This window comes from Rousettus aegyptiacus, unplaced genomic scaffold (genome assembly GCF_014176215.1).
Source record: "Rousettus aegyptiacus isolate mRouAeg1 unplaced genomic scaffold, mRouAeg1.p scaffold_m13_p_17, whole genome shotgun sequence".
In the NCBI taxonomy this organism is placed as follows: domain Eukaryota; kingdom Metazoa; phylum Chordata; class Mammalia; order Chiroptera; family Pteropodidae; genus Rousettus; species Rousettus aegyptiacus.
Window position 1 is genome coordinate 19,958,342 of NW_023416292.1, and position 23,601 is coordinate 19,981,942.

General features: G+C 41.2%; 1 protein-coding gene and 1 pseudogene across 14 annotated transcripts in view; one reads left to right on the top strand and one right to left on the bottom strand.

Annotated features, from left to right (window-relative positions):
- PRRC2C (proline rich coiled-coil 2C) overlaps positions 1-23,375 on the bottom strand; it is a 71,114-nt gene extending 47,739 nt beyond the window's left edge. For 10 of the 14 annotated variants that reach the window (XM_036234655.1, XM_036234660.1, XM_036234657.1 and 7 more), the window contains exons 1-6: positions 23,157-23,375; positions 6,722-6,887; positions 5,770-5,947; positions 4,134-4,243; positions 2,919-3,044; positions 1,112-1,335 (exon numbers count right to left, since the gene is read on the bottom strand). In XM_036234655.1, the coding sequence (XP_036090548.1) occupies positions 1,112-1,335; positions 2,919-3,044; positions 4,134-4,243; positions 5,770-5,947; positions 6,722-6,833 (750 nt within the window). In that variant the 5' untranslated portion in view covers positions 6,834-6,887; positions 23,157-23,375. The remainder of the gene's footprint in view (positions 1-1,111; positions 1,336-2,918; positions 3,045-4,133; positions 4,244-5,769; positions 5,948-6,721; positions 6,888-23,156) is intronic. The other 4 variants (XM_036234659.1, XM_036234656.1, XM_016147152.2 and 1 more) reach the window with 2 other exon arrangements.
- Positions 7,872-7,990, top strand: LOC118613014 (annotated as a pseudogene).
- Positions 23,376-23,601: the final 226 nt, after the last annotated feature.

The window sequence follows — 23,601 nt, forward strand, 5'->3', positions numbered from 1 at the left end:
GGTAAGAGTAAACACATGAATGAGGGCACCAAATTCTAATTTATAGAAAAACGAATTTATAGAAAATATAAGGGTCAGAAGAATGCATTAAATCATACTATAAAGACTGAGTCAATAAAGTCCAGATTCCACAGGATAACAAGTAAATTGTACCAGGTAAGCTTCAAAGAAAAGAGAGAGAGGGAAAGAGGTATCCACAGAGAGCACGATTCCTTAGAGAAACAGGAATCAACAAACGGACATCATCTGGACCCTCTTTATGAGACAGTCAGGGAAACTGGAGTATTGACCTGATATTTTAAAAAGAATTTCCTTTCCAGGTGTGATAATGGCACTGTGGGCTTTCTCCTTACTCTTTATCTTTAAAGGGTTAACAACCTAAAAATATCAGTAAATGAACGATATATCCAGAATGTGTTCGTAATCCAAGATGGTGGGAATAGGGGGCAAGACAGACCGCAAGTCGATCACTGTTGAAGATGGATGGCAAATGTGGGAGGAGAGAGGTTCACTGTACTATTATTTCTATTTCTGCATGTATTAAAATATTCTATAATGAAAAGCTAAAAAACTAAAGGTATACTAATAAAACTTTAGAATGAAAGCAGGTATTAACCTTTTCTGTGCCATAAACAAACCCTTTGGCAGCCTGGTAAATTCTATGAATCTCTTCTTATAGAAATGTTTTAAAATGCAAAATCTAAAATGCAGAATATAATGAAGGCAAATAATTATACTAAAATTCGGTTACCACAACAGTTAGAACACAGATTTGTGATTTAGTAATGTATGTGCGTCGTTATTAGGTCATTAAATAACAAGCGGGCCTACCCATGGGTCTATTCTGAAGAACTGCTGTGTATAAACAATATTTTGCAGGATCTAAAACAACATCATGTGATATGAAAATACCTATGATTCCTATTAATGATAAAAACACAGGCACTGCTGATACTTCTGATTTATTTCCCATATTCATAATCAAAGAAAACACCAAGTGTTAGTTAGACGTTAATAAAAATAAAGACCTAAACATTTTCCTACTCCAATTCTCTCTTTGGAACCCAGACCAAAAACCTCTTGGTCACCTGGCTTATTGAACATTACTCACATAGGGAGGCATCATGGCTCTGTACTGGGAAGTGAGGGCAGGTTGCTGTCCATTCAGTTTAGCCTGCGGAGGACCACAAGCTATCCTCTTTTCCACCACCTTGAGGATGTCATTTTGCTCTGATGATCCAGCTGTGCTTTCATCCTGGCCAGGGAGCTTTTCATCTTGGTCAGAGGTTAAGGGTGGGCCAGTAGACTTACCGCCATCTCTCCAACAAGCAACATCTGGCATGGAGAGAGATTAAGAAAGGAATAAGAAAGCATATGAAAATGGAATAGAGTGAAACCAAATGGGACACATCTCAAGAAAATTTAGGCCAGTAACAAGCAAGCAGAGTGAAGGAGCAACGAAAGCCTAATCTAGGCCCTAGGGATGCTTTTAAGGTGTGTGGGTAAGCCAGGAGCAGCGGCTTCCAAAGCGGAGATGATGTACCTCCGACGATGCCACCAAACCAAAAGCTGAGGTTGGGGAAGAAAATACCAGCGTTTCCGTTAGCCTTACCAACGGTGGACATGGCAGCGTTTAAAACCGTGTCCTGAGAAGGGTGGGGTGCGAGCGCTGCAGCCCAGAAGGCTTGACAGTGATGCTCTCACTCATTTGTTTTCGGTCTACTACTGCTAGTTACACGTGCCCAAGGGAGCAGGTTTAGTGACTGTATTATCTGGTTCAACTACACTTAACCAAACGAGACTGTGAACAGTTTTACAGGAAAGTCCTGCAAGGTAGGGAGCCTCCAAGATGGCCAAGCGGCCTCCCACTCCTGGTGTGCATACCCCGTATTCCACCTGCTCAGTGTACCAGCACAGGTCTGTGCAGCCTGAAGTATAAAGCAAGCGATGGCCTGTCTCTTCTGGGATTAAGTTATAAAAGCCTGTGGGCTTCCATCTGTCCTTAGTTTTTCTGGGGAAGCCATGTTGTGAACAGCCCCCGTACAAAAGAGCCACCAAGAGTGAGCTGGAACAGCAGCCCAGTCAAGCTGGCATCAGATGGCAGCTTCACTGCAACTTTGTTGAGCGAGTTCTTGAGCCAGAAGCCCCTGCGCAGTGGCTCCCACATTCCTGACCCTCAAATACTGTGTGAAACCACAAGGCCACTTCACTTGGTTGTTTTAAGCTTTGTTTTGCAGCAACAGATGCGAGAAAACATCTATTTCTAACACGAACTCATCAACAACATTATAGCAATTACAAAACAAAAATAAAAAAATGATTTTCCCAGACCTGACTAGAAATGAGCCAAAAGAAATAGGAAATGTATCAGGTTAGCAGAAACATGGGTTTGTATCTGTTACTGTAAAGAGAAGCCTTCCCATGTATACACGCCCTTTGAGGTATTCGGTAATGACAATAAGACATGTAAAAAATCAAAGCTTTTATATTTCTATCTTGAGTTTTTGCTTTATGGTGGACATAATGCAAGTATCCCTCACTATCCAAAATGACTGGTTCCTGCAGTTCAGAAAGCAAGGGATCCCTGAATATCGATGAAGTAGCAAGTAAATGGATACAATTTATAAATAAATAATATTTGCACACTGGGGGAGGTTTGCTCAAAAATTTTACTATTGTAAAACTGGTCAAATATTAACATGCACATAAGTCACCTAGGCATCATCTTTCGACAAGTTCTCGAGTTGTATGGATGCTGTTCATGCAGAGACCACGCTCGAGGGGCAAGCAACTACAGTTACCATCTGCTTTCTATAAGTAGGAAAATCACATACACACTAGCAGGCAGAAATTATATCACATGATAAAAATGAATATCATCTCATTCTGTATTTGTATTAAATAGGAAGTGTTCTTACTTGGTGGGCGTAAACTAGGTCCAGGTCCATAGTTGTCATCAGTTGCTTCTTTTTCTTTTTTTTCCTGATCCCCAGCTGCCTGCAAGCTGGGAAATTCTTGCTGAAAATGACTGTTCACCTGGATTCCTACAGATTTTTACAAAACATTAAATGTAACTTCTACATGGAAGATCATTCAAAAACCCTCCCGGGTAGAGCTCTCTGCCTTTTTCTGATCAATTATTCCATCTTTCAATGATGACTATTCACATCCATAGAACTTTTAAATTTTCCTAGAATTAGAATCCCTTGGAAAGTTAATGAACAGCCATGAGGAGATAAGAATTTAAGAAAGGAACCTGCCAGACACTTCCGGAAGACGCATTAAAGATGGTGAGGCAAGCAAAGAGGCTCACGTCTTTTCTCTATCATAGCTCCTTATGTTTTCAATACGAGTCACATTCCTTTGCTAATGACTCTGAGAATCAGTCCAAATGATCTTACTGAAACAGAATTTAATAAACACTGCATGCAGTACCACAGTGAGGCTGGAAGCCTTCATTCAATTTACTGGCTTCATTTACTGCTGAGACACCGCACTTCGCTATTCACCCGCCTGCCTACCTGCCGACCTGCCTGCTTACTTCAATACTTCTATAAATTAAAAGAGCTGATTCTATTAGCTTCAGGGCTTAGATGGGTTTTCCCTTACAATGTTTTATATACGTTTCTTGTTTTCCAAATGGCGGAATTTTTGCTGGGGTCCGTCGCTCCCTGTGGGAAGGGGGGTATTACAGCAACTCTGAGTTATGGCTACTCTCCAGCTCTTCTCTACCACAGAAATCATGAGCGCCATGTTTGAAAAAGAGAGCTCAAGGGGCAGATGGAGATGAATATGGTTTCTAGCAATCTACACAATGTCTGCGTCCTTATGTCTCACAGAGCTGAAAGTACAGGTGTTGTCTGGTGATGTGGGGTAAAGGTACAATCACGTGGGACAGAAGGTACCTGAACGACTCTTGTTTTAATCCTAACCATTGGGGTCATATATGGCTCTTAACACTGATACTTCAGTAGCCCACGAGGTTTTAAAAAGACTCCTTTTTAGAGCTTGAGTTTATTTATCTTTGACAATGTTCTCGGCCCCTGCCAAACCTAACGACCCACCCTTATCTCCTGCATGGCTGCTCAGTAACTATCAAGCCTGACCAGTTTCCCCAGCTAAGGTCCACTTACCATCTCCTTGCCCACCTTGCTTGTTACTGGCCCATGATTTGGGAGCAGGTGCTACTTCTGGGGCAGCTGCGACCCCAGGTTTTGGCTGTGCTGGTGGAACTTCTGGTGTTCTTAAAAAAAATATGAATCCATTATTTCAAATATTACACATTTAAAGAAAATAAAATGAATACTGCATTTAGGATGGATCTGTGCATGAATACTTCTGGCTACACATCTACTCAGAGATGCAGCCTTCGCAATCGCTTTCCCTTTGCGACCTTCCTTTCAGGGAAGTCCTGCTACTTTCTGTCCCTTTCTCTTCTACCTTTGAATCACCCTGGGAGAAGACGGCTCTGCTCGTTTTTCATTTTGTAAATAAAAGAAGCACTCATTATTGAACACAGCTCCCAACGATCCGTTCTGAAGAAGTGAACAATTACATTTAGAAATAACAGTACAGGCATACATACGGTCTGGCTTGGTGGGATGAGCCGGGGTAAGGCTGAGCAAGCTCTCTGTGTGGCCACTGGAGGCCAACCTCCACACAGGTTTGCCACTGGACTTACTGCTGTCATTCAGTAGTGATAGCAACCTGCCTGATGCACCCCCGCGGGTAAAAGGTGTTTTAAGAAAGGTCTACAGTTTTATTCAATCCTTGTAATGAGTTAACGCTTAAAAATGAAAAAAGTACTTAAGAGATTTAAATATTTCTGGTACACTCAGACCTCTGACTGATTTGCTACTACAAAATAATCCTACGACCATCAAGAAGCAGAAAACAGTCTTTGACAAGCTTTACTCCACTAGTCAAATTACTATATGAGCTCCCCAAAAAGGCTATCAAAATTTGATAACAGATAGAGGCCAAAAGCATCAAGTACCCAACTGCTTGCCTTATTTTTAAAAATCATCACTTGACTAGGTCATTCGATGGACTCAGGGCCCTGCATAATCCTTGACAGCAGGACATGAAACATGTCGAATAAATGATGATGAAAGGGGTCACCCCAGCTTTCTCGCTAATTCTTCATTCGTTCAAATAATATTACTTGAGCACCTACGATGGGCATCAGGCATAGTTTCAGGGAACCAGGCACTAAGAATCTTTAGCTCCATGAAATCATTTAGAAAAATCAATTTCTAATCACATTAGAAAGAAAATACCTGATCTGGTGGGAATGGGAGAGGAGGAATCCTGACAGAACATATAAGAATAGCTGCGATTAGCGGCTGTCACTGTTCTACCTTCACACATGGAAATACTGCCACTAAATCCACCCATAGGGAAAATGAATCAAGAGTTGACTATCTAAAAGACTTTACAGAAGGGGTCCCCAACTCCTGGGCAGTGGACCAGTATCAGCCCACAGCCTGTTAGGAACAGGGCCACACAGCAGGAGGTGAGTGGCAGGCGAGTGAGCAAAGCTTCATCTGTATCTGCGGCCACTCCCCAAAGCCTCAGCTCCGCCTCAGGTCATCAGGAGTTAGATTCTCATAGAGCACCGGGCCCTGGTGCCAACAAGGTCGGGAACCACTGCTTTAAAGGGCATGAGATACGCGACGCGCAGCACGACACTGAGCACACTGGAGGAACTCAAAGTAGGTTCCTACAAAGCAAGGGGAGCGGAGCGTTCTTTGGCAGACGCTAACTTACTTTTCTTCCTCATGCTGCTCAGGCTTTGACGCCCACCCTGTGCCGTCTTTCGGTACGATGTTCACATTAGGGTCATTGCCTTTGTTTTCTGCTTTGAGACTTGGGAGGTTAGCAGGGGGAGGCATCCGCCGCGAAATTCCAACTTTTCCAAGACTCTGTAATCCATGTCGAGCTGCAACTAAAGATCAATACATCAACTTTCTTAGAAGATCTAGTTTATTACCCACTTTAGTCTTCAACAATAGAGAAACAGGAATTAATATAAGACTAATATTTAAAGATAAGAATTTTCAACTAGGCCACATATCTACTTCTCATGTAGAAATTATATTAAAACAAACTATCAAGTCACTGACCTGATGCTTTAAAAATTCTAACAATAAGCCCTGTATACTATGAAAAGGTAAGCACTGACATTGCTGGCTTTTCAATTTTTTCAGGGACTCTATTTTGAACTCGAAACTTAAAGGACAATATGCTGACTTTATATTCATAATGAACACTGCTAAAGTAACATAAGTGGTCCAGTTTTTACTTTTCACAGTAATCATTGGGTTCAAGGTATCAACAAACCAAAATAAACCAAAACACCACAGGACTCTCCCTATTCCATAATCTGAAGTGGTAATAATCACCCACTAACATTTAGCTCTATGCCTACCAATCTCATTGACTGAGTTCCCATTTGGAAGCATACAATTCCACTTATTTTCTGCTGACAACAAACAAGAAAAAATAAACATAATTATAATTTTTTAACTCATGTAAAATGTTTAACTCATATCCCTTGAAAAATGCATGTGTATACAAAAAGCCCCATGTAAGCAGGGTTTCAGTAACCTGGGCTTGTCCTACTTCCTAAAAGGTACAGCTCAGGGTGTCATTTATAGAAAATAACAAACCAAAAGCACGGAAACCATAACGAATGTAATCGCCACTTGATTTTACTCACCTGTGGTTTTCTGAGTTTCTAATGACTTCCCCTTGTAAGTATTAAATAAACTGAGTGTCGCATACTTTTTCCCATCCTTTGCTTTTGTGCTCTGGCCTGACTTCTCCGACATTTCGGTGGAAACTCATCGAGTCCAAAACCTCCTGCCGCACCCCTTAAAACCAGTCTTTGAGATGCACAAAAGGAAGAAAAATGAGAAGAAAAATTTTAGAATAGTTTATTAGCTTACTAAAAATTAGTAAATTCAAATGTTCACAGAAATCCTGAAAAATAGAAACAGATCAACCCTCATGTCAATAACAATACACAAATTAGTTCTAATTTTGTTTTCCTTTCATTTAATGAGGTGTACACACATCAACCTCAGGGTTTTGTTCGTTTGTGTGTTTTGAGGGAGTAAGTCTGAATTTGTCAAGCTGATCCTAAAATCCATAATGAAATGGACGGGATCCAGAATAACCAAAAGAACTCTGACAAGAGAAGATAGAGGGCCAAAGTTACCTGATTTCAAGACATGTAAAAAGCAGCAATCAAGACAGTGTGGTGTTGGTGTAAAAATACAGGCCAATGGGACAGAGTCTAGAAGTGTATGTACACACGAGCATCTGGTTTTTGACAAATGCAAAGAAAATCCAGTGGATGAAGAATAGTTTTCTCAGCAAATGGTACTGGAGCAACTGTGTACACATATTAAACAATGAACTCTGATCCATTCTTCACAAAACTCAGTTGAAAAGGGACCACAGCAAAGGGCACAAGTTTGCAGTGAGAAGATGAGTACATTCAGGAGATCTAAGGCATAGCATAATGATTACAGTCAACAATACTGTACTACATACTCCAAAGTTGCTAAGAGACAAGCTCTTAAAATGTTCTCACAATAGAGAAAGAAAGAAAATTACGTGACCTGACAGAGGTGTCAGGTAAGGTTATGGTGGCAATAATATTGCAATACATAAATGCCTCAAATCAGCATGCTGTACACCTTAAAACTTACACAATGTCATATTTATTTTATTTCAATTTTTGAGAAAAGAATTACAGATAAAATTTAAAACCTACGACTACCAAACGTCCAACTCTGGGTTAGATAAAGACTTCTTAGTATACTAAAAGCATAATCCATAAAAGATGGATTTATAAATTTAACTTCTATGGCCATGCCCCCCTGAACAAGCTCGATCCTGTCTGATCTCAGAAGCTAAGCAGGGTCGGGCCTGGTTAGTAGTTGGATGGGAGACCACCTAGGAAGACCAGGTGCTGTAGGTGTGAAAAATACAAAATAAAAAATAAGGGATTATCAGCTGACAAGGTCCCTGCAATCTGTGAGGTCAACCAAAGGTTGCCTCAACTAAAAAATAAATAAATAAATAAAAATAAATATAAATTGGACTTCTTTTTGAAAGATACTGGTAAGAATGAACAGATAGGCTACTGTCTAAGGAAAATATCTGTAAATCATACATCTGAAAAAGGACTTTTATCCAGAATCTATATAAAATTTTCAGGACTCAATAATAATAAAACAGCCAATTAAAAAAAGGGGGGGGGCAGTGGGCACAGGATTTGACAACTTCACCAGATAGATACAAATGGCAAATGCAAATTTCAACCGCAATTAGATACTTCCCCACATCTACTGTATTGGCTAAAATTACAGAACAATTATACCAAGTGCTGATGAGGGTGTGGAAGAGCTGGAGCTCTCCTAGCCTGCTCCTAGAATGTAAAATGTTACAACCACTTGGGAAACCCACTGGGCAGTTTCTTAAAAAGGAAAAAAATTCATCAACCAAACTCCCTCTCCCCCATTCCATACAAGAGAAATAAAAACATATATCCATATGAAGACTTGTACTCTGGTTCATAGTTTGACTATAATAGGCAAAAACTGGAAACAACCCAAATGTCCACCAACAGGTGAGTGGATAACCAAATTGTGGTATATTCTTAAAAGCCTCTTACTTTCTCATATTGTTCTGTTTGGTTTTATTCATAGCATTTATCACTATCTGAAATGATCTTGTTTACCTACTATTTTAATCACTACACTAGAAAGGCAGGCCTGGGAGAGCAGATTTTGTGTCTTGCACCCCCACTCTACAAAATAGTATACACAGTGGGTGTTTAATAAATATGTTTCAAAGTATGGATCACTTAATGACTGATACACGTTATTAATAAATTTTATCACAAACATATACATCCCTATCAACATCCCTGTATGTATATTTTACACCCTATGTTAGTATTTTTAGGATAGAGTCTTAGACTTTAAGTTATAGTTCTGGGTTCTACACCATTCTTAGTTCTCAGGCCATACAAAACAGGCCATAGGCCAGATTTCAGTTGCCAAGCCCCACCTGTTCATTGCAAATAGCACGAGAAATGACTCTATTAAATGACACCAGACTTCCTCTGTGAAAATGCCTGAACAGGACACTTTGGGGGGGGGGGGTGCGCCACATTTTGAGTAACTTTTTTTCTTCTGTTTTAAGCCAAATTTGGTAATTCTTATTTTCCTTGATATCCCTTACTTCTCAAGTCTTCTCTTCATGTGTCTTTTATGCTACCTTTCATTTTTAACTTAAAATTAAGAGTGATTCCCCCAAAGAATCACCCCGTGGATTTATCATTTTTTGTTCTGTTTTTATTTTATCTTGATTTTTCTTTCATGATTTTTTTTGGGTAACTTTTAAACTTATTTTGATTTTGAGTTCCTCCTTTATCCAACATAGGTTTGTTTTTTATTTCCAAATGATTCTCTTCCACACTTCTACTTTTGTCTATTGGTTAACTTTGTAGCCACAAGAATCTTTAACTGCTTTCTTCAACAACCCCAGGAATAAAAACACTGTTTGTTGATTCCTTGCGTATTCTGATATTTTCTGCTTCAATATAAGGTCTATTATTGTTGTTTTTCATTATTTCGTATCGGGTCTGCAGAATTCTGCAATTTTATCTCTTATCAATCTGTGTCCCTCCCCTGTATCCCCCCCCCCCCATATATTTTTAAAAAATCCCTGTATGTCTTCTATACTTGTAATATCTGCTTCTGACATTTCTGGTCACCATGCGTGTGGTGGGAAGGCACACCCAGCAATTCTCAGATTATCTGGCCAACAAGCCAGGTGTCCTACAAGTCACCTCAATTCTGACACAACCTACCTGGAGAGAGCATGCCATCTCAGATTAATAAGGGCTCAGGCCCACAACACCAACCCCCCCCCCCAAATATTCAGATGCCATTTTACCTCCTCGCTATTCAGATCCCATTTTAAAGTCCATTCTCACTGGCTGGCTATGAATAAGAGTTTGATTAATTTGCTCCAGCATTTCACAGAACTCAGGGAAACAACTTACTAGATTATCAAGTTATTACAAACCTATTAAAGGGTACAAATGAACAGCCAGATGAAGATACACACAGGCTGAGGTCCCCAGGGGTCCTGAGCGCAGGAGCTGTCCCCACCTGAGTTTGCGCAGCTCCACCTCTAGGAAGCTCTAGTTCAGGGATTTTTGTGGCATAAATGACTAAATCATTGGCCACTGATTAATTTGACATCCAGTCCCAGTCCTCCCCATGAAGAGGAGGGTGGGGCCTCTCTGAGAGAAAGGCTTCTAATGTGGGTCAAGTGGGGAAGGAGTCAGCCTAGAGCCTGAAGAAAAAGCAATGGAAAAGACCTAAAGCCCTGATATGTTCATCGTGTTCAAAAACAGAAGCAGTAAGAAAGGGAAAGCTGAAACAAAAGAGCCGGTTGAATGAGGTAGGCCTATTAGGATTTAAAATTTTATCTTTGAAGCAATGGGAAACCATTGGATTCTGGGAGGCGTGTCTTTTGTTTTAAAAATATCATTCTGACTATGACGTGGAGAATGGATTAGAGGGCGCCAAAGGCAGAATGCAGAGACACTACGGCCCGCAAAAGCCCAGGCACAGGCGTGGCCGAGGCTGAAACATGGACACTAGACACAGGATTGTCTGGATCCCCCTTCCACCTTGGAAGCTTTTGCAAGTATGGTGACGCCTCTTTCTTGTGAGCACTGGTGTGGGAACCGAACCCACATTTTTAACACTGTTTCCAGGAAAACAAATCTGCCAAATCTCTGTGAGCTCTCGCCTTTGCAGACTGAAGCCTTGTTGAAAAACAACGACCTCTTAAAGCCTGCTGGAGTAAAGAATGTATTTTCTGAAATACAATTTAGCAATGCAACCCTCCACAGGTCACACAGAAACATCAGGCCTTCGCAAAGTATGCTGCAGTGACGACATTCATTCAACATTTATACAACAAATGTGCTGAGCACTAATAAACTCAAAAGTTGTTTTAAATGTCAGAATGCATCCTGAAAAGATAGATGATGGTTCACCCTCACGGAACTTCTAACAAACAGTAAATAAGTAAACAAAAATATGGGAATGAATAAAAACTGAACTGGGCAAAGGGATAGCAAAGAGGGGAAACACCACGGCAGAAGTGACACGAGCTAAAAAAATCAATCGGTGGTTCTCAGCCCAGCTGCACAGGCTCGCCCAGGAAGACCTTACAAGATACTATAGCCCAGGCCCCGTGCCAGACCATGTAAATTGGAACGGCTGGCAACAGCAGTCTATGGAAAGTCCCCTCCAAGTGTCTCTACAGTATAGGCGCAGTTGAGAACCACTAGAAAAACAAACGGATTTGGATCTGGGAGAAGGAGGTTCAAGTATAAAGGTCACGCCTGAGGGAGAGAGACAGAGACGAAGTCAGAGTAGGCTGGGAGAGTGTGCAGGGCCTAGTAGCCTAGGATAAGGACTGCGGCATCAGTTATTCTAAATGCCACTAAGAGACACTGGAGGGGAAAACTAATCAAAACCCTCAATAGCTGAATAAATGCTTGACTGTGTTCGTTCAGCAGACCCGCACTTAAGTAACAAAATGGTACAATTTACATAATTAGTCATTCAAAAACCCTTGAAACAATAAGCTCAATAGGAGCATTTCTCAGCTTGCCAGCTTCTAATTTTGAAAAACCTATCCGCACAGTTGAAAGAGACCAAAGAAACTATATACATCCTTTACTTATATCACTTTTAATTTTGAAAAGCTTTTTGTTATTTGTACGCTATTAGGAATATGTTTTTGTTACAGTCCTGCTTACCATGTACCTAAAAATCCAAATCTTTAAGGGCTGTGGGGCAGTTGGCAAAACCAAAGCCTTTTCGGTTTTGTTTACCGGAAGAAAAACTAATAACATTTCTAAATTCAAGGTTCTATGGCTCTAACTAAGCATTGTTGATTAAAAAAAAAAAAAAAAAGAAAGAATTTTCCATTGAAATTAGTTGTACCAAACCATGTGTACCTACATTTGCCAGATTTGGAACGATTACCTTGTAAACAGATATTTTTTGCCCCTGCACAAAAAAGTTAAGATGAATGAAAGACATGAAAGAAAAAAGTCATTGTCAAAGCAGACCGTTCTTTAAGCTGTGATCACTAAAATTCCTTCAGCGTTAAAAACTATGAGGCTAAAGTTACTCATTTACCATCACAAAAGGAGTTTAAAGGTATTCAATACTGAAAATATCATTTTAAGTGATATTTAAAGTTTAGTACATTTGGAAGAAACTCATACGTCCACAAATTGCCAATTTGTCATTGACAATCATCTTTCTCACCATGATGGGTTTCTAAATATCCAGGATCTGTTTACCTCTTTTTCCCCAGCATTCTTATGGTGAGAGTTTAGTCCCTCTGGAAAATGCAGAACATTGTCGCACTGATTTAAACAGTTAACATGAAAAGAAATGGCAACCACTTCCAGATGGGCACACTGTACGCCCGGCATGAATGTTTCATTGAGCAAGGAAGTATGTCTGCTAAGTAATTAACAACAGCCAGGTCTCACATGCACATGAGCAGTAGTTTGTAAACCATTTTCTTTGGCCTCTGCAACTCTGACAGCTTTCAGTCTCTCTCTCTCCCCCTGTCCAAGTTAATATGCTTTTGCCATCTCTCTCGCCAGCTCTGTGAGCTTTCTCCTTGGCCACCTCATCTACGGTTCACTGATTCAAAAAGGATAATTTCCAAAACTTTCCTTCAAGTTACACTCTTCAGACATACGTTTTTAATCATCTATAGGAAAAACACCTTAAAATTTCCTACAGAACTACAAACTCGAAATGTTTAATTCCCCCTTTCGCTCAAGCAAATATAAGCCGGTGCCTACTATATTATCAGGAACTACTGGGAACAAATGACAGACATGCTGTCCTCATCGACCGAGTGGAGATAACGGTTTGGAAATCCGAGGCTTGAAAAGGTTTGCAAAGGACTGGGAAGGAAGAGCGCCAAGTAGCACTCAGGGTCCAGCAGAGCTGGAGACCAGGGTACAGTGCTCCCCAGTCTCGCAGCTGGACGACTCCCCTCGGTGTCCAGCGGCACGTCCAGGCATGGCGCGTGGTGGGCAGCACACAACAGACAAACGGAGTGAGGAATGAGCTGTGCCGGGCAGGTGTGAAGCAAAGCAAGGGAGGTGAGGATCGGCCAAGGGCTTGGTCAGAGTAACCTCTCCCGGAAGTTCAAGCCAGAGAGCGAGGTCAGAGAGGCTGGAGGAGAAGGAAAAGAGTGGAAGGGACTGGCAATTTCAACAGGCTGGATGAAAGTCCTAAGAGTAGTAAGGATTAGGTGTTTACTGAGTCGAGCTTCCTGAGGATAGCATTCATTTCATAAGCACGACAGGAGAAAGTGTACTATCTGAGCGGGAGAACTGGAGGCGGAGGAGCTTGTGATCTGAAGTTCAGGTTTCAGGATAACGAGGTATACATGGCAGACGTTAAAAGTCAAGCACACATACTATGTGTGGCTGAGTATGTGTGCACGTACACACACAGAATGACAAAACAAGTATGGTAAACTATTAATCAGGGGACATGGATGAAGGAATATGGGAATTCTTCGTACTATTTTTATAACTTTTCTGTAAGATTAAAATTATTCCAATTTTTTTAAAAAAATGCTCCTCTGCTCTCCCAACATGTTCCTCTCTCTACCTCACAGAACCATGTCCTTGATCTCTACATTTCAAACCTAGAGTAATCTTTGATATCTCTCCCACTTCTAACATAAAAAGGAATCCAAGTTCTATACATTCTAGTTTAGTAATGCCTCTTGAAACCAGTTTTTTTTTTTTTTTTAAATCCAAGCTCTACAAGTGTAATATAACATAAAAATATTGGATTGGGAATAAGAGCTCAAAGCTCAAGTCGAAACTTGCCAATGAAGAAGTAACATTGGAGAAGTCAAATAACTTGCCCCAAACTTACAACTAGAAAGTGATGGTGCCAAAATTAAATCCAGGTTCGACAGATGCCAGCACCCAAGATAAATGCCATATGAAACTCAGAATACAATTTTCATTACAGAAGAGATAAACATCAAATCTTTAAACTATATAACAACATGTCATTTGAGGGTAAGATACTCTAAAAGATTCAAGTTTTTATTATCAAAATTTATTGTGCTACAAGAGTAAACTATCAAGGACAAAAATTGTAGCAACAAAGCAGTAATATACAGAAATGTCATTTTGAAGTATAATAATTAAAAAGAATCGATGCACTACAGATTGTTAAAAAAAAAAAAGAGGGGGTGCTATGCACTAAATTGTGTCTCCCTCAAATTCATGTGGTGAAGCCCTAACTCCCAACGCGACAGACAGGGATCTGGAGATTAGGCCTTTGCGAGATATTCAGGTTCAGGGGAGGTGAAGAGGGCAGGTCCTCATGAGGGAATGAGGGCTCTCAGTAAGAGGAAGAGACACCAGAGCGACCCCCGCAGCGCGAGGACACAGCCAGCTAGAGGGCCGCCATGTGCGAGCCAGAACCCAACCGCCAGCACCCTGATCTTGGACTTCCAGCTTCCAGAGCCGTGGGAGAGAAATTTCTGTTGTTTAAGTCATCTAGTCTGTGGTACTTTTTCATGCTACCCGGAACTGACAAACAGGGAAGGCTACATTAACTCCAGAAAACAGCATTTTGTTTATCATTAAAATTTTAACTACATTTTCCATTTAAAACAAAAAGGTTCAGACATTTTCCACACTCCTCTAAATCCGAGGCCGCTCAGTGTTCAAAAAATACAAACTTTCTAAAGTTTACTTTTAGATTATCCCCCACTTGATTTTAAACACAATCGAAGTACTAGTTTTTACGCACTTCTTACATAAATGCAACACAAATGAGAATTATAGAATATTTGAGGTTGAAAATCATTTTATACTAAAAGAATGAGGTCAACATGAAATAATGTGGCCTGAGTAACGAATATACCGGATGCTGTTCTTTCAAAGCGTTTTGTCAAGAACTTGAATATGAGACCTGGAATGCTGACATCACATATGATGTACACATACCTGAAAGGGAAACGATCACTTTCTTAAGATTGAAAAAGATCTTGGAATGTTAGGGAGAATTAAACTGGATAGAAGAAGAGTCATCTAGCCATCGTTCAAAAAATAAATTTCATACACACGCAGTACAAACCAGCCTGTTCACAGGACACAGGAGAGGGCCAGAGCCAGGACCGGGACAGCACTGCTTCACCGAAACTGCTATTTCAGTAACAATCTAATGCACAGCTCTGAAATTGTAAAAGTTCCAATGAATTTTGTGTTTTTTACACTGCTTAAAGTATTCTGCTGAAGCCTGGCCTTCATTAAAACGAATATTCAAAAAAAAAAAAAAAAAACCAAAAAACAAAAAACTAACCTAGATACAAAGGAAAACTTTCTATTCTAACTGTTCAGTTTATCTATAGGTGTCAACAAGTTATCTAAAAAGTCACAGTATTCTCTATTTTTACCATTTGCCAAACAACCCAAGGAGCTGTGAAATACTTTATTTGGCTGAGGCACAAAATTTGCATCCTGTGCCAGAGCTATATGAGAGAAGGGTGCTTCTAGGAAACACACTTAGACACCCCTTCCTGCCTCTCTTGCTGTACCCCTTTCCCCAGGGTCTGTTTTCTGTTTTAGACATACGATAACTCTTGTGAAGAGAAACACAACTATTTCTTTGTAAAAACAAACAAACAAAAAACCCTGAAAAGAAAGCCAAATCCCAGTGCTGCTGGAAATAAAGAGATGAGGGCTGAATACTAGTATGGTGTTCAAAGCTGCCTAGTGGCTTGGTCACCAGATGTATTCAAGCAAAAGTCAAGATTTTAAAGATAACCTTGCTTTGAGTAAGAAGTTGAACTAGTCAACTTCTAAGGTCACTTCCATCTCTAGTTGTTATAACCCATCACTTAGTAATTCTAAAGTTAGTGACATCAAGTATTTTAAAGATTACATTTGCTGCTATAATAGTAAAACTAAGAATACCGCCATATGTTCAATGCCTCTACTACAAACAGCACTACAGTAAAAGCATTAAAAACTGTCATTTGAAAAAAAGTGTAATATAAATAAATCTGTTGAGTTCTAATCAGAAAGGCAGAAAGGCTGGGCTGTTTGAGGCTGAACACATGTGAACTGAGTTTCCGGTGCAGAAGAAAAGCCATAACGATTAGGGAAGAAACACAGCTATCAAATCTTCTGTACTACGAATTACTGTTCTAGCAAAGTAAAGCTGTATGTCTACCATTTACTCGAGGTGACTGCCAGAGCATTCTTTCTGACAACTTATAAGATTTAAAAACTGTTCATATTATATAATTCTCTTAAAACTGATTCAGTTTAAACCTTGGCTCTAATACTTAGTAGCTAGGTGTTTTTATAGCATACTTGTGGCATGCACATATTACGGCATAAGCATTTCTCCAGTCGTTAAATATAATTCTAGATTTTTAATTTCCTCCCCCATGGACTATAATATCTTCTAGTCTGTTGTGAGAGTTAATTAACAAAGTGTGTATAAGGCTCTTAGAATAGTGTCCGGCATGTAATAGGAACTTAATAAATGGTAATAACATTTCCAAAACTTATATACTACAAATAAAAACCAAAGCATATTTTCTTGATCAACTTTTTTACAAGGTAAGTATGTTAGATCTGTGGGAAGTGGGGGTGGGGTGGGGGAACATTCTCTTCAGGTTGTTCATCTCACATCATGAATTACTCTAAACCTTTCATATATATATAAAGAGCTGCCTTTAAGGATTGAAATTTTGAGTTTAAATTTATAAGTGCAGAGAATTTGTTAGCATTCCTCTACCATTACAATGTCTAAGAACCTACCCACCTCTTTCTCCCACCTTCTACTTTCATTCTTTCTTTCCATGTTTTCAAATGTCATAACTATGCAATTTTTTTTTTTTAAATGGCCAAGAAACCAAGCTATCAATACATGCAGGCTATTCTTGACTGTTTAATCCTCATTCAATGGTTAATTCTTCAGCAGGATACTTTTCTGCCTCCAAAATGTCAGAAGACGCTGGCTCTCCAAGTGGGAGATGCTTCACCTTTCTGCATTCTGCATCCTACCTGTGGTGAGCGTGTGTCACAGATGCATTGCAGCATCTTTTCTGGCCCACCTCAAATGCATCGATCCCCTACAAATATATATATATTCAAACTCACAGAACCGTACAGCAAGAAATCCAGTTTTCTTTCATCTAAATCTTAAAACTCATACACAAATATAACCAGCTCTACCCATCGAAAGCCTCATTTTGATCACCTTTTATACTGTTTTTAAAATAAAATCCTTCTATCTGTTCCATTTTCCTAACTTTCAGAAATAATTTATCTGCCAATTGTATTTCTTCAATTAAGATCTACAAAATTTAAACCTAACATTAAAAGCAGTTACTTAAAATACGGGCCAAGCTACACTAGTCATATTGCCAAAAATCTAAATTTAAATTGGAACTGAAAAATTATAAAGTGGTTTTCTGAAAACTAAATTTCCCTCTCCTCTTCAAAATTTGATAATGTATGACATTTAATATAGTTTCCCAGTTACTGGTAACATTTAATAAGCTACAATACCCATCTTTAAAATAGCATTGGATAAACTGGAATTCTGTACTTATCCAACTATTCAACCAATCTTAGGGAAAAATTCAAAGCTTTTTGTTCCTTAGTGGTCATCTCTCCAATCTCCCAATTGTTTCTGATGTATTTCTAAATGTAGCCATAATATGTCTCCTCAAGAAGCCTTTCAGAGAATCCACTGGCCTCCACGGGGCTTTTGTGCAAATAGAAAAACATACCCTTTGGGGAAGATACCAGTACTCTTCTTGGTGGGCGGCTGATGCCTCACGAGGGAGAAGACATGTAGAGGCACGACTTCCCTGGGGAGGCCTAGTGAAGGCTCAGGCCTCTGCAGGCCGAGTGTGCGCTGGATTTCGCTCTGTTGCCTCCTTCGTTCGCCCCGGGTCCTCTGTGTGACGCACACAACCACACACAGCAGCCCTGCACTTTCATATTATTCATTAGGGAAGAGGGATGAAGGAGGATCAATGATTACCTTCTCAGACACCCATTCTCCAACCACATACACGCACACGCCCACCTCTTACTAGGCAGACTGAAGATTTATTTGGAGGGGGCCTTCGAACTTCCCAAGGATTCTGTTCTCTCTGTAACTTTATTTTTCATGGTTCTCTTTTCTGTTTTACATACAGTTAAGACTCATGTGATATCAAAGAATATTAAATTCAAAAGATATACAGAAACACATTTAATGTGATCTTTGCAATAATGCTCCAATAGGGGGAACAGGTATCCTTATTTCAGAGATGAACATATTTAAAACTTGAAGCCAAGCCACTTTTCCCCAAAAGTTAACAGCTGGCACCAAGTAACAAAAGGACTGACTAAACCTAGGTTTTTAAATGTCTAGTCCAGAACTCATTTTGAGTATTCGACACACCTAAAAATCAAGGGGTCTCTCACTACTGAGTCCTCCTGGCTTAACCTTTCATTTTCATTACTCGACCCAAATTCTTTTAGGGTCACCAAGGATCTCTCGGCCAAGTCCAAAAGCCACTTCTCATTGGTATTCTGAACTCTGCTACGTTTGGCTCTAATCCTATTTTTAGATTATTCTCCTCCGCCCCGATTTTTAGAGTAACTTCCTTCTTTACTCATTCATTCTTGTTCTCCTTTCCTTGCCATAGATTGTCTTAAACATCCCTTTACATTTCTGTCTAAATAAACCCATTCCACTTTGCAGTTCATCATGGAAATGTTTGTCTCAATTATATAGTTAAGGCTCTAATTTATATCTCTATTGCTGTAACTGCCATTTCCTGTTTGATGAATCTATTCCATTCTAGGCTTTCATCACTTCTGGCCTTCATTAATTCCAACTGTTGCTTGATCCTATCCAGCATTCATTTCCTAGCAATTATGTCCCGAAGAGTAGAATACAAACACTACTGATGGTATGTTAGATGATTTTAAGTGGCCCATAAAGGAACCGTTAAAATTATGTTTATTTTAAAATATGCTGAAAACCTATAAAGCCAAATAATTGTGCACATTTTCCCTCTACTTTCACTTACTTAAAATACAGTTTAAAAATATTAATAGACAGATGGTTTGAAGATAAAGCAAAAATCATGAATGACTTGTCTGGGAAATACTGGCCCTGGGAAATCCATATAGTATAGAAGTTAAGCACACAAGCTCTCTGTCAGTGACCTGACTCCCATTTACTAGCTAATTAATTTTGAACAAATCACTCAAACCTCTTTTAATCCCAGTTTTCTAGTTGTTTTGTGGGGATACAATTCTCTTCCTCCTAGGCTTACTGTATGGATTGAAAGAGATAATCTACGAAACGTTCTTAGCTCAGTGCCTGGCATGGTAAATGGTCAATGGATATTAATAACCACAATAACTCGATCTCTCCAACCATCAAGCCTTTACCTGTAACCAACTGAGCACTCAATCTGCACTACAGGCAATTTTCCATATATGGATTTTCTGCACCAAATTTCCCTTACCTGTTTGTGTATCTTTGTTTTTATATTCTGGTATGAACTCCCCGCCAAAAAACAAAACAAAACAAAAACCCAAAAAACAAAAAACCCCCCACAATAACTTTTACAAAAATCTTATGCAAATACAACTCAATGCATAGTACATAAACCCAAGCTATTTGAAAGTGTTGGCACTACTCAAACAGGTAAATAAAGAGAAAAAAATGACAGAATGTGACAAGAGTATTCTTTTGCTCCACTGACATATTCATCAGTTGAACCTTGGTTGTGGGTCTATTTTTCGTGTCTCCTAAACTCATTCATTTAATAATCTCTAATAAACTCTAGGTATATGTGTGCCAACCACCATACAAGGTGATGGAGACACAGAAACTGTCTAGTAAAAAAAGATTAGTATTGAAATACAAACGAGTAAACAGAAAACTGGTAGATGATATGCTAAGTAAATAATACCCAACAGTGTTTTGTTTAATACTAGATATGCGCCAGGATTACAGCCCGCCCTCCTGTAATGCAGAGGCCAACAGCACCACATAGGGGTGAGGACGTGACATTACACCGACAGTAAGTTTACTGTTATCTTCTGTTCAGACTCTAGGTATATGCTAACGATATCAAAGTTTTTGTCTGCCAACTAGACAAGTGTTGAAGCTCAGTAACAGCCCTTGCTTGATCTGATTTGCCAGCAAACACATGCACATGCAAGGCCTCAAAACATAACTGGCATTCTGTTAACCTAGAGCAAAATAAACGACTAGAACTACAATTAGCAAGAAGGTAGGTATATATTTAGCCTTTCTGGAGGTTGGTAAAGAACAAACAATAGAAAATTTACTAAAGTTACCCTCTCTAGAGAATACTTTTACCCACAAAGATGTCCTGACTGATGCGTCAATGGCATTATTGAGAAATTGAAAATGTTATGACTCAGAAAACTAATTAACTCTCCAAATTTTAAGCAACAGTTAACACAGATTGAGATAAGCTTTCATTGTGTTACCCTATTTATAAGGTGACAAGTCTTGATTTACTGAAAGTGCATTAGTCATAACTCAGTCAGACACAACTTTTGGATCTCATTCACTGGAGAATAGGGTTCTGTACCAATCTGTGTAACATTTTATCTGTGATCAATCCTTGTCTTACAGAAATATGGTATAAATAGCATCTGAAACACAAGTTACTCAACTGACTTACAAATTGAAGAAGTGGTTGGGGGATAGGAGGAAACCACTGAGAGGGAGAGGGGACAGAATAATCTTCAAAGATATTTTACCAATAAGGATGGAGGGATGGAGTAGGGTAGGGAGGAGATGAGCTCGAATGAGCTAGAAATTCTGTACTGACCCTAGGGTTACTGACTGTACAATATAAAGAAGATAGCTTTAAGAAACAACATCCAGTGTGGAGGTGTGAAAAAAAGTCTAAGAAGTATTTTTGTTTTAATGAAGACATAAAAACTATCTTAAATTTCCAAAGAATATGTACTCCATTCTGAGAATACAGACTACTTACTGCTTGGAAGAGAGTTATCTTCTACCAATATTCTGCCATCCTCCCTCCACCAGCTGACCTTTCACTAATGTACTGAGCACAGTAAAAACCTTCCACATACATTTTCTTTGTTACTCCTACTGCCAGCCTTCCAAGCCTTCCCGGAGATACTATCATTACTTTACAGATGAGGAAACACTGTATCAATGGTATAGACCAGATTGCCACATTTTAAAATTGTATCTTGTAATACTAGTTAGTTTTACTCCACTGGACTTAAACAGAAAAGGATACATAAATTAGCTTCCACCCTATCCCCAAAGTAACTATAACCCATTTTCACACTTTGCAACACTTTCACACGCCAACAATGTTTCTATACTGGAGTTAAGCAGAAGAAACTCGGTTAATAACACTGTATCTTACTTAGTTTCCACAGTTCATAAAATTACAAGGAACAGGGAGGCAGTTTTTACGGTTTAGAGCATCCCTTTTCACTTCCAATCTATACAGCACCGATAACTGCTATGTGACCTTGGTCAAACTGCTTTAATCTCTCTGATTTCATTTCATCTGTAAAATGGGAGTGATAACAACAGCACCTCCTTCAAAGGCTTGCTATCAGAATCAAAAGGTAATGTGCATAAAAGGCTTATACTGGGCTCAGAACACAGAAAAAGGCCAACTAATGGTGGAGAGAGAACAGCCACATACATAAGCTCCCCAGAATAAAATAGAAATACAAAAGTCAAGATGCCTATGTTCTGAAAAATCCCATTACAGAAAAGGAGAAAATTACTATTTGAGTACACGCTAAAGATACAACTCAAATTCAACCTATTCCTAATTTTTTAGGGGATCAATGCATTTGAGGTGGGCCAAAAAAGATGCGGCAGTGCCTCTATGACACACACCTAAAAATGGCTCCAGTCAAAGCAGCATCTTAATTACCAACAGAAGAGGTTAAATCGACTTTTACCAAATGCCAGAGGTAGGCTTGGTGGGCGTTTAAGCATCACCCTATCGTTTTTATCTCCAAGAGTAAGCTATCAGGCACTTAGGAATCCTGATTCTTCTAGTGCCTTCTGAATGAAACCTTACAGCACAGCCGCCTACTGCACAAGTCTGAGTACCCTAGCGAGGTATGAATCTATGAACCTAGGCTGAAGAGCGGCCAATGCGGAAATCCGGGTAGCTTTAGAAGCCAGCATGTCGGAAATGTCAAGAGAAAAAAAAAATCTCAAATCAAGTCAAAACAAATGCACAGCCCTTTAAAAGAATCGGACGCATTTCTCTCGGGCAAAAGAAGAACGTATCGGTGTTCCCACCGGTCCCCACGCCCTTTTCTTCAAGTCCTAACGTGGGGCCTCGACCCCAGCACGGGTGAGACCACTGCTCCCGCAGAGCGGGGGGAGCTGCAGGGTGGGACCGCGCGCGCAGGTGAGGGGATGGAGAGGCCTAGGGCGCGGACGCCAGCGGGCCCTCCGCTGGAGTCGGGGCAGCGCGTCCCAGCGGAAGTGGGGTGGGCCCGCTCGCCCGCGCCGGGTCCTTCCGCGGGGCTCCCGCTCGCCGCCCGCGAGGAGGGGGCGGGCGGGGAGGGCCCCAGAGGAGCCCTGGCGCCGTCCGGGGGACGCAGCCCCGCTCCGGGAAAGGGCACCGCGCGCCCGCGCGTCCCGCCGCCGGGAACCCCCTCGGCTTCCCCGGCAACGCGCCGAGTGCCGGGCCGGGGCAGAGGGCGGCGGCGGCGGCGACAGGGCGGCGGGTCCGGAACTGCCGCTGCGGACCGCATGGGGCGGGTCCGGCCCCGGGTTCCCGCTGCCGGGGCCGGAGGCCGACGCTGCCCCGGCCTGAGACCGGGGTCGCCCCAGGGAGGGACGGGGATGCCCGGGCCGCAGGCCCCTCCGCGCGGCTCTCGGGCTCGGGGCGCAGGGTCGGGGCGCCCCCACGCCCGCCGGCCGCGACCGGGCCCGCCGGGAGCGCGGCTCCCCCGCCCTCGCCGCTCTCCTCACCGGCCAGGGTGTCAAGCTGAGTGTGTGTGCGCACTTCGAGGGCTTCGGCCGAGCTCTGATCCAAGGAAGGGCAAGAGGAGGCTGGGGCCAGCGGCGGCCGTAGGACCACCGGGCTGGGGGAGCCGCAGCTGCAGATGGACAAACCGCCAAAGCACTTTCGCTTCTTCCCGAGCAGGGAGAGAGAGCGAGCGAGAAAAAGAAGCAAGATGGCGGCTAGCCAGCCCCTACGTATTACGTCATGCCGCGGCGTACGTCAGGCAAGCTCCGCAAGACCGCCCCCCGGCGCGGAGACGGCGGGTCACGTGACGCCCCCGTGGCGGCCGGACCCCGGCGGAAGGCGACGTCGCCACCTGCTGGACCGAGGGAGTTCCTGCAATCCGAGTTTTCGCTGTACGGTAACGATTTAGCCCGAAAAATCTCTTCAAGAACTCTTGAATAGAACACG